This window comes from Centroberyx gerrardi, chromosome 6 (assembly GCF_048128805.1).
Source record: "Centroberyx gerrardi isolate f3 chromosome 6, fCenGer3.hap1.cur.20231027, whole genome shotgun sequence".
Taxonomy (NCBI): domain Eukaryota; kingdom Metazoa; phylum Chordata; class Actinopteri; order Beryciformes; family Berycidae; genus Centroberyx; species Centroberyx gerrardi.
Genome location: NC_136002.1, coordinates 33,291,481 through 33,308,980, shown reverse-complemented (window position 1 = coordinate 33,308,980; position 17,500 = coordinate 33,291,481). Strand labels below are relative to the sequence as shown.

The window sequence follows — 17,500 nt, the reverse complement described above, 5'->3', positions numbered from 1 at the left end:
AGAATTAGTTTTTTCAGCGCTTAAAAAACGATGGAAAGTATTGATAGAGGATAGAAAATGCGTTTACTTAGGATTAGATTTGCCTTTAACGCCTTTTCCCTAAAGCTAAGGGGGAAAAGGAAGGAAGAAAGTAAGAGGAAAGGAAATACCATTTTTTAAAAGGTATATCATGATATTAAGAGTGTAATATAATGTATAATGGTATATATAGGTATATACAGCCTCCATGCAGTCGTTTTTGTGGTGTATGAAATTATATACAGACTAGAGTGGTATATGAAGGTATATACAGACTAGAGTGGTGAAGGTATATACAGACTATAGAGTGGTGGAGGTATATAAAGACTATAGAGTGGTGTATGAAGGTATATACAGACTAGAGTGGTGTATGAAGGTATATACAGACTATAGAGTGGTATATGAAGTATATACAGACTAGAGTGGTATATGAAGGTATATACAGACTACAGTGGTGTATGAAGGTATATACAGACTAGAGTGGTATATATAGGTATATACAGACTATAGAGTGGTATATGAAGTATATACAGACTAGAGTGGTATATGAAGGTATATACAGACTACAGTGGTGTATGAAGGTATATACAGACTATAGAGTGGTATATGAAGGTATATACAGACTAGAGTGGTGTATGAAGGTATATACAGACTAGAGTGGTATATATAGGTATATACAGACTATAGAGTGGTGTATGAAGGTATATTCAGACTGTAAAGTGGTATATGTAGGTATATACAGACTAGAGTGGAGTGGTGTATAAATGTATATACAGACTAGAGTGGTATACGAAGATATATACAGACTAGAGTGGTAAATGAAGGTATATACAGACTAGAGTGGTATACGAAGGTATATACAGACTAGAGTGGTAAATGAAGGTATATACAGACTAGAGTGGTAAATGAAGGTATATACAGACTAGAGTGATATATGAAGATATATACAGACTAGAGTGGTAAATGAAGGTATATACAGACTAGAGTGGTATATGAAGATATATACAGACTAGAGTGGTAAATGAAGGTATATACAGACTAGAGTGGTAAATGAAGGTATATACAGACTAGAGTGATATATGAAGATATATACAGACTAGAGTGGTGTATGAAGGTATATACAGACTAGAGTGGTAAATGAAGGTATATACAGACTAGAGTGGTATATGAAGGTATATACAGACTAGAGTGGTATATGAAGGTATATACAGACTAGAGTGGTATATGAAGGTATATACAGACTAGAGTGGTATATGAAGGTGCAGTGTTGGGGAAGCTACTTTGAAAGCATAGCTTTGCAAGCTACCAATTACTTCACACTGGAAGTAGTTGTAAAAAAAAAAGATCAAATTGACAATGTACATGTGATACGAAATTATAACAAAATATAATACAAAAAAGTCACATGCCAGCAAAAAATGCCACTCAATTGAGTTTATTGCAAAAAGTGCCTACTTGTTCACAGGTCATACATAAACCAAAAAATAAAATACCCCACTATTCATGGGAAAGTGTAAGGAATGTCAGCTTTGGTTTTGTATACGATGTCCATCAGTCACACCTGCCTTCCAGAAACTAGAGTCCAGGTGTTGCAGCAAGCAGGACTACTCAGTTAGCCAGGTAACTTCTAAAATAGCATGCAACAACTTCTCTGAACATTTGTTAATAAATAGCAATAATCATTTATTGCCATGTGTAACAAGTACAATGGAATGCTTACTCCCCATTCGCTCCCGCAGTATAAATTCTAAAAGGGGGCGGGTCTAGAGTGCTATGTGACGGTATATACAGACTATACCTCTCCTCTCTTCCTCTCCTCCCCTCCCCTCCTCTCTTCTCCTCTCCTCTCCTTTTCTCCTTTCCTCTTTCCTTCTCTCCTCTTCTTCCTTGTCGTCCCCTCTTCCTCTCCTCATCTCCTCCCCTCCCTCCTCCTCTCCTCTCATCTCATCTCTCCCTCTCTTTCCTCCTCTCCTCTCCTTGCCTCCCCTCCTCTCCTCCTCTGTCCTTCTCTCCTCTCCTTGCCTCCCCTCCTCTCCTCCTCTGTCCTTCTCTCCTCTCCTTTCTTCCTCTCCTCTCCTCCTCTCCTCCTCTTCCTCCTCTCCAGTAATGTCAGAGATTAGTAGTAGTATATAAATACTGGTGTTAACATCTGTGATCAGCTCTCCTGTGTCTCACGCCTTCCGTGGCTCACAGCCGACTGCGTCTCACTTCACAAGTATCCCTTTTTGCACACACACACACACACACACACACACCCACACACATACACACACACACATACACACACACACACAAACACACAAATGCCTGCAACTGTACGCATGCCATACACACAAATACCTGCAAACATCTAGTGTTGGCATATAAAACATAAACACATTTATTGTCCTTGGCCGGATTCGAACTGCCAACCCTCCGCCTCCCAGCTCCACCTGTCCCTGAAACTGAGTCAGTATCGGCTTATCATATTTTGGAAGGGATGAACGTACAGTATCACATGGTACTGAAAATATTACACACACACACACACACACACACACACTCACACATTTTGCCTGCTTCTATATAGCACTTCCTTTAGCACTTTGAAAATCATAATAAATGTATTATTAAAAATTCATTGAAAATTGGTTTCCGTTGCGAGCTGTAATGCTTTCTAATGGTTTGTGATTGTTTGTAATGGTTTCCATTATGAGCTGTAATGCTTTCTAATGGTTTGTGATGGTTTGTAATGGTTTCCATTATGAGCTGTAATGGTTTCTAATGGTTTGTAATGGTTTCCAGTAGAACACCACACAGTGGCTAATGGTCACAGCAGCTGTCACAGTGGCTAGCGGTCTCTAATGGTTTCCATCAGACATGCCAATACAATTTCTTGATTTCATGATTTCCTACGTTTCCCAGAATGCCTTTTGACAACCACAGAGAAGGGGAGTGAACTTGTTGCTTTCAATTAAAGCTGGGCGCGGGCGTATAGATTGTTGATCGAGTGTGATCATTCAGCTGTGGGTCGTACCTGTCTGTGATCTTGGCCATGCCTCATTACTCAAAACCCTGCCTGTCTTGTGGCTGCATTGCATTGAGGGGGTGGGCGGTGGGGGGGGGGGGATGTTCTTCATCTTTGGGGCTGTTTAGATAAACCTTACATAGTGCAGCTTTAATGCTGTTATCACAATATACAAAGAACAACATTTTTAGCTTTGCAACCTGTGACAGAACCAGAACAGGGACGGATGTGGAAACAGAGCTAAAATTACCTACTAGAGGAAACTGTGTGTATGTGTGTGTGTGTGTGTGTGTGTGTGTGTGTGCGTGCATACGCGCAGCGACCTTGACACTGATGTCTCTGTTATATTTATAATGTATTTCTGTCTGACCAGCTGTGTGCTTCCTTTTACTGGTTCACTTCAACAGCTCCTATATCTGCTGCTTCACACAGAATACTGCACTAACCTACTGTAAAGTACATTAAACTACTGTAAACTGCACCACTGTAAACTACACTGAACTACTGTAAATTACTGTAAACTATAGTAACCTACTGTAAACTACTGTAAACTACACTAGCCTACTGTAAACTACACTAAAGTTCTGTACACTACACTAACTTATACTGTAAACTACTGTAAACTACACTAACCTACTGTAAACTACACTAACCTATACTGTAAACTACTGTAAACTACACTAACCTACTGTAAACTACACTAACCTACTGTAAACTACACTAACCTATACTGTAAACTGCTTAAACTACACTAACCTACTGTAAACTACACTAACCTATACTGTAAACTGCTGTAAACTACACTAACCTACTGTAAACTACACTAACCTATACTGTAAACTACTGTAAACTACACTAACCTACTGTTAACTACACTAACCTATACTGTAAACTGCTGTAAACTACACTAACCTACTGTAAACTACACTAACCTACTGTAAACTACACTAACCTACTGTAAACTACACTAACCTATACTGTAAACTGCTGTAAACTACACTAACCTACTGTAAACTACACTAACCTATACTGTAAACTGCTGTAAACTACACTAACCTACTGTAAAGTACACTAACCTATACTGTAAACTACTGTAAACTACACTAACCTACTGTAAACTACACTAACCTATACTGTAAACTACTGTAAACTACACTAACCTACTGTAAACTACACTAACCTATACTGTAAACTGCTGTAAACTACACTAACCTACTGTAAACTACACTAACCTACTGTAAACTACACTAACCTATACTGTAAACTACTGTAAACTACACTAACCTACTGTAAACTACACTAACCTATACTGTAAACTACTGTAAACTACACTAACCTACTGTAAACTACACTAACCTATACTGTAAACTACTGTAAACTACACTAACCTATACTGTATACTACTATAAACTACACTAACCTATTCTGTATACTACTATAAACTACACTAACCTATACTGTAAACAGCTGTAAACTACACTAACCTACTGTAAACTACACTAACCTACTGTAAACTGCTGTAAACTACACTAACCTACTGTAAACTACACTAACCTATACTGTAAACTACTGTAAACTACACTAACCTATACTGTATACTACTATAAACTACACTAACCTACTGTAAACTACACTAACCTATACTGTATACTACTATAAACTAAATTAACCTACTGCAAACTACACTAACCTATACTGTAAACTACTGTAAACTACACTAACCTATACTGTATACTACTATAAACTACACTAACCTACTGTAAACTACACTAACCTATACTGTAAACTACTGTAAACTACACTAACCTACTGTAAACTACACTAACCTACTGTAAACTACACTAACCTATACTGTAAACTACTGTAAACTACACTAACCTATACTGTAAACTACTGTAAACTACACTAACCTATACTGTATACTACTATAAACTACACTAACCTACTGTAAACTATACTAACCTATACTGTAAACTACTGTAAACTACATTAACCTACTGTAAACTACACTAGCCTATACTGTAAACTACTGTAAACTACACTAACCTATACTGTATACTACTATAAACTACACTAACCTACTATAAACTACACTAACCTATACTGTAAACTACTGTAAACTACACTAACCTACTGTAAACTACACTAACCTACTGTAAACTACACTAACCTATACTGTAAACTACTGTAAACTACACTAACCTATACTGTAAACTACTGTAAACTACACTAACCTACTGTAAACTACACTAACCTATACTGTAAACTACTGTAAACTACACTAACTGCACATCCTGACTTCTCTGTTCACATGGAAGTCTGTCAGATTAGATTCAGATTTTCTTGGACCTGTTTCCTCTGTGGATTTGATTCCCAGGAACAACAAAGGTAAAGTGAGTGGAGTGAAGTGACTCAAAATAGAAAGAGGCTAGAAATAGAAACAGTAAAATCACACCATCAGTTTATTACAGGCACATTTGCATGAAAATACAAAGTTTAAACACGTTAGCTGAAAATAAACCCAGCAGAAGTGAAGTGATTGAAGTGAGATGAGGATCAGTTCAATCTCAAGTCTTTGTTCCGTCTTGTGAAAAGTTTTCTCCTCTTCCTGACCCTGTTTCCCAACACCTTATATAAACTCAGCTGTGCCGTGTTGCAGCGTGGCGTTTCTGCTGAGAAACACCAAGTACACCACAGAATCATGAACTTTAGCAGCAGACTTCTCATATTTCATATCCATGGTTATGTTTCTGACTTTAAATCTCTGTGTGACTCTGGTAGAGTCTTGGGTCGTGTCTCTTCCTCCAGGATAAAACCCCAAAATCAGTGATTCTGTGATCTGTTGCTCCGGTAGAGCAGACTGGAGAATTGTGTTTTTTTCTCTCTCCATTCACTGCCGTCGTCTGGAGGAACAGTCTGAAAATCACTTCTAGCACATAAAGGAACGCCGACACAGCAGATTCTGACAATATATAAAAAACTAGTCCTGCTGCTGAATTGTTTTGAAGTGAATCTCTTTCTTTATGTTTATTAAACCTTTCAGTCTGAACAAGTGTAACACCGGAATCTGATCGGAGGAAACTTATGATGATGGAACGAAGAGAATACGTTTATCAATAATTGTGGATGAGGAAGTTCAGCATCACTTTAACATCATGTCTGTGTCTCACCTGCTCAGCACATGGCTGCTCACCTGGGGCGCGTTCAGCAGCCCAAACATCCACAAATACAACCTCTGACCTTTCACCTCCCCACCGCCGGCTGCTTGTCATGCTGCTGATGCTGGAACTGAAGCTGATTCTTCATAATGTGACAGTAGCAGTACGTGTGGTGTCATAGTCTCTCTCTCTCTGTGTCTCTCTCTCTCTCTCTCTCTCTTTCTCCCTCTCTCTCTCGCTCTCTCTCTCCCTCTGCTGGTTAAAGGGAGAATCTGTATCAGGCTGCCTCACAAGTTCTGCTATGAAACAAATGATGCCATTTATAATAATAATGACATTTTTTTGTACACACACACAGACACACGCACACACACACACACACACACACACACACACACACCACCTTTGATTCCCTCCTACATCATCTTCTTCTTCATCTCAAATGACAAAAGGTGTGAAAAACCCACCGCCTTTCATCTTCATCATATTCTCCATCACATCATCCTCCTCATCTTCTTCCTCTGTGAACATCCTATTTTCAGCATCTGAGAGAGAGAGAGAGAGAGAGAGAGAGAGATGAAGAGAGAGAGAGAGAGAGACTCACTGGACTCTGGTGAATGTTTCCTCCTCTGTCCCTGCAGCTCTACACTCAGTAAACAGAAGGTTCTCCAGTGGTTCTCTGGTTCTTGCAGCGGTTCTATATGGAACCATAATGACTCAAAGAACCTTCTGATTTATCAAAATACAAACCAGTTCTGCTCTGAGTTTCCTCAGTCTGACTGTCAACAGCTGATCGTTCTCCTCTATCTCACTCCAGTAGTATTATTAGTTCTAGTGTTTCTCCACATTAAGACTACATTTCCCATCAGCCCCGTTGCTTCCTGCCCCCCCTCCCCCTCCCTGAAGAGGATCAACATGTTGGAAGTGATTTCTCCATCTTCCTTTCCCTCCTTCCACCATCTGCTGCCAGAAACTCTTTCAGCTTTAGCTCCGTTTGCTCTGGAAGAACAGAACCTCTTCCTGTTTTGTGCTTTATTATTTTTTTTATTGGACACATAAGATATCACTTTATTAATCCCCTTGGGGAAATTCAAATGTGTTCATGTGTTAATACATTAACACATGAACACATTTACAAATAAAAAATACAACAAAAAGAGGAAGGTGCCATGGAATTATTGAACTATCTTATAAACAAATCCAAAACATTCAAAGCAAAGTTTTGTTCCTGATCTGATCTACAGCAGAAAACTGAATCTCACAGTTCATTCTGTTAACAGTTGAGTTAAATAAACAACATCCTTCTCCGCTGCATTATCACCTAAACAAATCATAACATCATTTCCACACGGAGGAATCACTTGGACAGTTTCTTTAGACAGAATATTTGCACAAAACTCAGCTGAACTCTCCTGAAGGTTTCACAGGAAATATTTAACATGAAACCTCTTTCACTCTTTAACACATTTATCTGAATCCTGCAGCGTCGCTCCAGTTCAGCTCACAGAAAATAGAGCGATAGTGCTGTTTTTTTTAAACAACAGCGCTAATTAGACACATTTCATACAAAAGGCAAATTTAATGTGCTTCACATGAAACACACAAAATACATTTGTCCAGTAAAATGACATAAAAAAAAGAAAGAAAGAAAGAAAGAAAGAAAGATAAAATAGGTAAGTAAGGATAATAATAAAAACAGAAATAAGTAAATAATAAAACAAATAATAGCAGCTGTTGCATCTACATACAGATGATTTAGTAAAGGAAGGTTTTGAGCCGGATTTTAAAAGAGGTGACAATTAATGAGGTAATTAATGAGCCCCGTCCATACGTCATCTCCAGCAGTGCACCATGGGACTGTGCGGGCTGTGGACCTGTTGAGTCTCCTCTCCAGTCCTCAGGATGTGCACAGCGGACTCTCGGCTCTTGATTCCCGGCTCGAACCTCTCGGATTACCGCCGGTCTCTCCGCGCCGTGGCGCCCCGGCGGCGGTGAGCGGCTCCCGGGCCGAGCCGCTGCCCCTGCGGGCCGGACCGCGCCTCCCGCCGGCCTGACGGACTGGAAGCCTCCGATGAGGACGGTGAAGCTTCTCCTGCAGAAAGGCGCTCATATGCTGCAGTGTCTGTGTGGAAAGCGCTCCAAGCAGACCACTGACACAGCCGGTGAGGCGCGAGCGTGTGCGTGCGTGCGTGCGTGCGTGTGTGTGTGTGTGTGTGTGTATGCGTGTGTGTGTGTGTGTGTGATTTATCTAAAACTGGAGATAAAAACCCGAGACACCCGCCCCCCCCCTCCTCCTCGACAGACAGTGTTTGCGAAAAATCACTGGCTGTAATTTTGATAATACTCCTATAATAATTCTATACTATTCCTGTAATATTCCTATACTATTCCTATCATTTTCCTATAGGAGCTTAAAGTGTGTCTGAGTTTACAGTGACCTTATTGTACTTAATGGCATATATACCTCCTATGATATTCCTATAATATTCCTATAGTATTCCCATAAGGATTCAGTGGAGAGGAGTTTACTGTATAGTCAATTTATCTCCTGTGTTAACATTCCTATAATAAAGTAGGCTATAGTAAAGTATTCCTTTAGTATGGCATTTTTACCTCCTATAATATCACTATATAGCCTATTATGTGTTAATAGTGACCTTATTGTACTTTAAGGCGTCTTTACCTTCTATTACTACAATATTGTCTTAATATTGCTGTAATAATCCTGTAGTATTCCTATGCTGACTCAATAGGAGTCTGTGAGTTTATAGTGAACTTATTGTTCTTTATGGTATTTTTACCTCCTATAATATCACTGTAATATTCCTAAAATGCAGGATTTATTGGCCTTATCATGGTGTTTTTATCTCCTATAATATCGCTATAATATTCCTATATTTGTCTGTGAGTCCATAGTGAACTTTCTTACTTAATGGCATGTGTACCTCCTATAGGATTTAGAGTGTGTCTGTGATTCTATAGTGACTCTATAATACCTCAAGGTGTTTTTATATCCTATGGCATCACTATAATATTCCTATAATATTCCTATGGGGACATGATGGTGTGATTGTGAGTTTACTCTGCTCTTACTGGAATTTATGGCAGATTCATCTCCTATATTATCACTCTGACATTCCTATAGTCACTTCTCTTCTGTCTGTGTGAGTGTGTAGTGACATCATAGTACTTCATGCTGTTTTTATCTCCTATGGTATCGCTGTAATATTCCTATAATATTCCTATAGGACCTATAGTGTCTCTGTGGTGTTTGTGAAGTATCTTTCTCAACTGTATGATAGGATTATTAGTCATCTTGCGGCTCTCAGTGGGTTTCTCTGTGTCAGTGTTGCTGCTGTGAGCTCAGGTTCAGTTTTACTCTCTGGACCGGACTGAAAACATCGCAGGTTTGAGTTCTCACTTGGTCAAACAGCTGGAAAGTTGGAGATGCATCAGACTTTTTATGTGTTTTGCGTTCTTGTCTGTTGTCTGTGGGTTTGGTGGTTTTTCTGCAGTCTGGTTGTTGTTATACAGTATGTGCTGACTTGGTCTAAATCCAACACTCTGGGCTTTGAACTGCAGGTTGCAGTTTGGGTTTCAGCACCTCGGACAGAGGCAGAGCAGACCAGACGCTGTGATGAAGTGAACTCAGTCTGCAGGTTTAATGTCAGAGAATTTACCAACCTGAATGTTCAGACTGTTAGAAGTAGTTTGAGTTTTATTAACAGTATTTGTCATTATTAAGACGCTGAAGGCAGACTGACCTGTTGGTTAGAGACTCCGTCCTCGAGTCGGAGGATCAGCCCGACCCCTGACCTCTGACCTCTGACTCCACATTACATTAAATGGTGTTTGTTTATTTTATAATCAGAAATAACGCACAGCCATCAGTCATGTGATTGGTTGGCTGAGAGTCGCAGTTCAAACCATAAGAAAACACATCAAATAAATAATTATATAAAAATCAGACAGATAAAATGATCTTGCTGATTACAATTTACAATACAAACATCAGCTAAAAGAGTTCTGGATGTTTAAGAACTGGTAACTGGGAAACTGTTTGGGTTTCTGCTGTTAGGCAGAAAAACATCTTTCCCATGAGGAGTCGGGGGTGTGTGTGTGTGTGTGTGTGTGTGGGGGGGGTGTTGTCCCTCAGTCAGACGATGCCGGGTATCAGATTATCAGATTTTCAACACGGCTTGCAGGTTTTTCGCTAAACTTTGTGTTTTCTGGTTGCGCTGCAGCTGCAGTTCTGCAGCCAGAGGACAGAGACGGACACGGGACACTAAAACTCTCCACTGACTCCAGACTGATGGGGTTCTGTCAGGCTGAGGACAGAGACGGACACGGGACACTAAAACTCTCCACTGACTCCAGACTGATGGGGTTCTGTCAGGCTGAGGACAGAGACGGACACGGGACACTAAAACTCTCCACTGACTCCAGACTGATGGGGTTCAGTCAGGCTGACGACACTCTTAGAAATCAGGGTTCCAAACTAGAACTACTTTATTTGGCTCTGAAGATTTCAGGATTCAAGATTTCCTTTTATTGTCGCTGTGCAAGTACAACCAAACTGTAACATCACAAATTAAACTAATAAACAAGTAATATAAACAGTTAAATAAAAACTGAGTGCAAAACACAGTGAGTAAAGTGCATTGTCAACTTAAGAGCAGTTAATTTAAAAGTTCTGGTCTAACTGGACTAACTCTGTCTATATATGGCTCTGGTCTAACTGGACTAACTCTTGTCTATATTTGCTGATATATATATCAGCAAAAAGGCTAAAAAAAGTTATTTTTCATTCCTTGGGTTTGTTAAACTTGACACTGTTTTAAATCAAATGAGCCTGTGACAGAAAAAAAGATACTGGTCTGAATGTGAGACTCACGACTCCCAGTCCAAACAGAAGCTGGTTTCAGTGAGGACAGAAAGAGCCGGAGAGGAGAAGTGTTGCTTCGTCTCACAGAAGATCTGCTTCCTCCTTCACTGTGTGGAAAACGGAGATTGAAAACCTTCTGTTTTGTTTTCCCGACCCTGTGAACTCACTCAGGAAGATCACTCTCTCTCTCTGGGGGAAAATCCCTGGAAACGTTCAGCCAGAGCCACACATCTCAACGAGTCACGACGTTGATTTGGTCCGAACATCTTTAAGCCTGCCGTGATTCGGTTTCCTACTTCCTGGGATTACATTTGGTTGCTGATGTTGCCAGGCAACAAATACAATTCTGGCCAATAAGCAGAGTTTTGGCTAATGTTGCGTAGCATCAACATTTCCAGGAAGGAAACAACTCAATCACTAAGCGGTTGTAATTTGTAAAGATGCAGGAAGCGGCTCTGTTTTCTGCCATCAGTTCGTCTCTATATGGCTGAGAGGAGAGAGACAGGAGTGAGACGGGAGTGAGAGAGGAGTGAGACAGGAGTGAAACAGGAGTGAGACGGGAGTGAGAGAGGAGTGAGACAGGAGTGAGACGGGAGTGAGAGAGGAGTGAGACAGGAGTGAGAGAGGAGTGAGACGGGAGTGAGACGGGAGTGAGAGAGGAGTGAGACAGGAGTGAGAGAGGAGTGAGACAGGAGTGAGACAGGAGTGAGAGAGGAGTGAGACAGGAGTGAGAGAGGAGTGAGACAGGAGTGAGAGAGGAGTGAGACAGGAGTGAGAGAGGAGTGAGACAGGAGTGAAACAGGAGTTTGGGTTTCATCCTGAAGACGGAAACTGATGTTGACTAACTCAAGAGTTTGGCTTTCAATGAGATTTCCACCATGTGGAAAAAGTGACACGCTTGATAATACAATAACAGCACAGATTATAACCCAACAACCCATTTTAGGTCCAAAACAACCATAACTTCAGACACACTGAAGGCAGGCAAACCTAAAACTCAGCTGTCTCCTGTTGTGCGAATTGAGTTATGTGTTAGTTAATAAAGTGTAAATCTGTAGAACTGTGTGTTAGTTAATAAAGTGTAAATCTGTATGAAGCAGCTAGAAGCAGAGAGCAGCTGAGTCAGCTTGTTGTGGTGTGGCTGTAGATCCATTCAGTAACGTTCTCAGTAAAAGTGAATAGTGTGATAAGGTGGATTTGGTTACTGTGACACAGTAAACTGTCTTGTCTTTAGCCCTAGTCTCTACTCCAAAACACTCTGAGTTGTAGCTTGAGAAGAGTCAGCTCAGTTAACCTGAACAAACTGTTAGCTAGCTAACTAGCCGGCAAACACACCGATGTTAATGTGAACACGCTAACGCTAGCTGCTACTAGCTACGTTAGCTAGTGTGCTAATCAGATGTGTTAACAACAAGACAGTGATGTTAGCTGACCAGATGCTATGGTTAGCTAGGTAACAAGCTGACATTATCTAAACACTAAATCAATCAGATGGATCAGTGATGAAATGATCAGTTCAGTCAGAAACAGACAGAAATTAACCGTCTGTTCAATTCTGTTGAGACGACAGAAACACAGTCAGCTGTTCACAGAGCTGAGGACCTCCAAGATGGCCGCCAGAGAGGGGTGACATCACCTGGAAGCCTCTGTCCTTCACCCTGCAGCTACATTCAGTATCAACAGAAGTTTATTCATCTACACTCGGAAAACTCAGAAACACTTTACTACTTACTCGTTCATTCATTCATTCATTCATTCATTCATCAGCTGCAGACTAGCTGAGTGTTTGTCTGGTAAACAGCGTCTGGATGGAACAAAGAGCCTCAGTCTGCCCACACTGCCTTCTGCTCCCATACATGTGTGTTGGAGGAGTGTAGGAGGGCGAGAGAGGGAGCGCTGCCTGGGAGAGAGAGAGAGAGAGAGAGAGAGGATTTATTAACAGATTAGATTGGAGCTGTCATACAATAGATTTAAATTTAATGTTTCATATCATATACTATAACTCTGTTGTGTGTTTGACTTGTCAGAATCTGCTGTGTCGGCGTTCCTTTATGTGCTAGAAGTGATTTTCAGACTGTTCCTCCAGACGACGGCAGTGAATGGAGAGAGAAAAAAACACAATTCTCCAGTCTGCTCTACCGGAGCAACAGATCACAGAATCACTGATTTTGGCGATAAAACATCACGATAATTATCGCGATAAAATTTGCCACAATAACCATGATAAAGTTTTTTGGATTCATTTTCGATAAAATCATTTTCAGCGTCTGTTTTTCTCAATCTGCACAGAAACCTGCAACACAAACAGCCAATCACACGGAGACAGAGGTTAAGTGCAGCAGTATTAGATATATATTGGGATTATTATCGATATCGATCAATATAAAAAAATATATCGTGATAATATTTTCGGCCATATTGCCCTTTCTTTCTGTGAATATAATATACAATATTGTTCCTTATGAACAGCCACGCCAATCTAGTTATTGAACTGATAGAGAGAATTTATTCATAGATTAGAGGTGTAATAGAATAGATTTCAGTTTTACGTATCATATAGCAGAATATATCTAATCTCATCTAAACTGTAATATTGTGCCAACAGTTATTGAACTGATGGTTGAAAAACAAAGAGAGAGAGAGAGAGAGAGAGAGAGAGAGCGAGGGAGAGAGAAAGAGAGAGAGAGAGCCATGCTGAGCCACTGATGTTCTCTCCTCCTGCAGGAATTATTCATGCTCTGTCACTATTTTTAGCGTCTCCTCCTCCATGAGAAGAAAAAACATCTGATTGTTGAAGATGAAAGAAAGAATTCCTGCAGAAAGAATCAGAGATCAGAGAGGGAGGGAGGGAGGGAGAGAAGGAGAGAGGGAGGGAGGGAGAGAAGGAGAGAGGAAAGGAAGGGGAAGAGGAGAAGGGAGGGAGGAAAGGAGAGAGGGAGAGAAGGAGAGAAAGAGGGAGGGAGAGAGGGAACGAGGGAGGGAGGAAAGGAAGGGGGAGAGGAAGGAGAGGCTGAGGGAGGGAAGAAGGAAGAATGAGGGAGAGAGAGAGAGAGAGAGAGAGAGAGAGAGAGAGGAGGAACGAGGGAAGGAGAGAAAGGGAAGAAAAGAAGGAGGGAGACAGGTTGCAGGTTTGAATCCCTGGACCTGAACAGGAGTGAAGCCCTGCAGAACCGCTGATGCCAGACTGCTGATCAGTATTGATCCCTGCTGATCAGTATTGATCCCTGGGAGAGAGGGGGGCTTCAGTCTGGAAGGTTGTAGGTTTGAATCCCAGGACAGGCTGGGACAGTGTGAGCAGACAGTGGCCTCCTGCCGCCCCCTCATGGTGGAAACAGGAACTGCAGACTGTCACACTGACTCTCAACCTTTTTCATATCAAGGACCCTAATTTAGAGCCACAGAACCCATTTGATGAGATTTTGTCTCTCTGAGCCAAATCTGAGAATATTTTTATTGTCAGATATGATTTTGTCCAGAACTCCATGACTGTCTGTGTTGCAGGTAGAGAGATAACAGAGAAACTGATCAGAACATCATTCTTCTACATTCTCTAACTGTGTTAACTTCTTGTAAATGAAATAATGCTGAAGTTTAATAATTCATCAGTTTGCTGCGGGACCCCTGGAACCCCCTCAAGGACCCCTGGTGGTCCCCGGACCCCACGTTGAGAACCACTGTCCTGTAACACTGAACAGTTTACTGTCACTCTCACTCTGCTGTCATGTGATCTCAGTCAGCCAACCAGAACAAAGCAGAACCTGCAGAACGTCTCCATCCTAACAAACCCTTCACCTCCACACCTGGCTGTAAGATCTTATTTTTTCTAACACTTTCTTCCTGCTGGGTGTTCTTCCACTTCCCACTTGATCCACTTGATCCACTTGATCCACTTGATTCAGGACATTTCTAAAAAAACAAAAACAAAAAGTGTCAGATGAGACAGAATAAGTGAAAAAAAAATGCTCAAACAAGTTGATTTGCTTTGGAAACGTGAAAAATTCTCAGCCTGTTGGCATGTTTTCACTACAATACCTTTTAATACTCAGTATTGGACTACATGACTTGTTAAAACGGGCTTTTTGCAGCGCGGTGTGTCAGCGGGCGGACTGAGCTTTAAAGGAGAGAGTTCTTAAAGTCACAATGAAATGAAAAACTACTGTGTCACCTTGTTAAGTTCCCATGTCATAATATACACTGATTTAACAATAAATCAATGAATTACATTTTTTTTAACATTATTTAAAAATCAAAAAAATCCTGTTCCTTTTCCTTCCTGGAAAACAGAGTATCTTTAATGGTGACATCATGCTGCACCAGGAAGTGGAAATAAAAACTCCAACCAATAAAACATCACAGATGTTTGAACAGTCCCGCCCCTCCGCCCCTCCCTTCCAATCAAACTGCCTTTCTCTCCCTGACTGATCTCCCATTGGTTTACAGTTTTGAATGATCCCTCCCTGTGTTATGCCCCGCCCCCTTCCCACTCCTCAGTGTCGGGGCGGGAAGGGGGCGGGGCTAACAGCACACCGCCCGTCTCCAGGAGAAACGCTGCATGTTGTGTCTTAACTCTGGATCAAATCTGTCAGATTGTGGGATTGAGTTCTCAGTGTTATAGCACAGCAAGCTGAAAACACAAATAAACAACATTTTATTTACATTGTGAATTCTCAACATGTCGACGTCTGCAGGGAGCTGGACATCTATCTGACAACATTCACACACACATGCACACACACACACACACACACACAGACACACACACACACACAGCGCAGTGCGTGACGCAGCAGCCTGCATGTTTTTAGAGCCAGTTGTTCCAGCATCATGAATTTTGCAGGAGAAAGATCTGCTAAATTAGTGATAAGCTTTGGAATGAAGCTCAGAATGAGGAGCATCAAACATTTAACACACACACACACACACACACACACACACACTCACTGCTGTACAGCTGTGTGTGTGTGTGTGTGTGTGTGTTGAAGAGGGTTTTGTTGGGCTGTTTGGTTGAACAACGTTTTAAGCAGGAACATAAAGTTGGTTAGTCGTCATATAAACAGCAACATAAAGTCTGAGAACCCATTCAGATGTGTGACTCTGGTTCTGACCAATCACAGGCCAGAACACTGTGGCAGTAGTAGCAGCATTTTTGTGTTTTACCCACTTTTGTTTTTGAACCACCAGGTACCTGTATGGTGTTATTATGGTTGTGGCTTTTTTTGTATTGGTTTTATTTGTTGTTTTTCAGTTTTGGTTTTACACCTTGTTTAGTCTCGTTTCAGTTTTGAAATGTCATTGTGCTTTGAAAGCATTTTTGGTTAGGTTTAGTTTTTAGGGTTAGCTTGAGCTTTTTTTTTTGGATGGGTTTTTTCATGTTTAATGTGAGTATTGTCATGTTGTTGGTTCTTTATTTGTCACTCACCTTGTCTGAAGCCTCACCTTGCTGCTGTCGATCCCATGTGAATCCAGAGTGGAGGGTCTTACCTCTTCACTATCTCTGAGCACAGAAGGCTGTTCCAGAAACACTAAGTACCAAAGGGAAGTGAAGAACTCTTATCTTATCTTATCTTATCTTATCTTATCTTATCTTATCTTATCTTAAGGAGCAAGCTGTAGGAAATGCAAATACTATATTTTTTCAAAAACACATTTAAAGCATCATAGCCATACAGGCCGATGCAACATGCCATATGTACAGTTTCCCTTCATATTTAATGTAATCGTTCCACTGAGTGTTTCGGTGTTCACCCCCTGTTTAATGAGTCTTTCTACAAGAACAAATTATGCCAGTTTGTCCTGGTGGCTCAGTCTGAGAGAGCGTCTTCCTCGTAACATGAAGGTCCAGGGGTCAGGGCCGGGTCCAGGGGTCAGTGCCGGGTCCAGGGGTCAGGGCCGGGTCCAGGGGTCAGGGCTGGGTCCAGGGGTCAGTGCCGGCCTGACACACCTACACACAGACTTACACAGTTTGGGTGTTCCTCCTGCTCTCTCTGTCTGGCTTGATGCAGCTCCACCCACCCAGATCAGCTCTGTACAATAAACTTCTTAAAACAAACACACCTACCTGAGCAGTAGCAGTAGCAGTTGTCAGTTGTGTCCAGCAGGTGTCAGTGTGTCTCAGCTCCTCTTCTCTCTGTTACACAACAGAATTATACAATAAGGTAATTTTACAGTCTGATGCAGTTCAGTTTAATGAGGCTGATTCAACATTTATTCAGTTATTCATCCACTTCAGAGGGAGAGAAACAATCAGCAGTTTGACTGTCGGTTAAATCTGCACAACATGAGACCAGATGATGGTACTCTGTGCAGAGACCGGGTACTGGAGTTTAACTCTAGAGCTTAGACATGTCAGTGTTTATTTCCCAGAATGCATTTGAAACAGCCACTCAGTGGAAGAAGAAGTATTTTGTCATTCTGATCAGATTGCTGTTGACT

At 41.1% G+C, this 17,500-nt stretch overlaps 1 protein-coding gene across 1 annotated transcript in view; it reads left to right on the top strand.

The window, feature by feature from the left end:
- The first annotated feature begins 8,254 nt into the window (after positions 1 to 8,254).
- The window catches only part of fgf12b (fibroblast growth factor 12b), a 42,769-nt gene continuing 33,523 nt past the window's right edge, over positions 8,255 to 17,500 (top strand). Inside the window, exon 1 of the mRNA XM_071920740.2 lies at positions 8,255 to 8,345. Within this exon, the coding sequence (XP_071776841.2) occupies positions 8,255 to 8,345 (91 nt within the window). The remainder of the gene's footprint in view (positions 8,346 to 17,500) is intronic.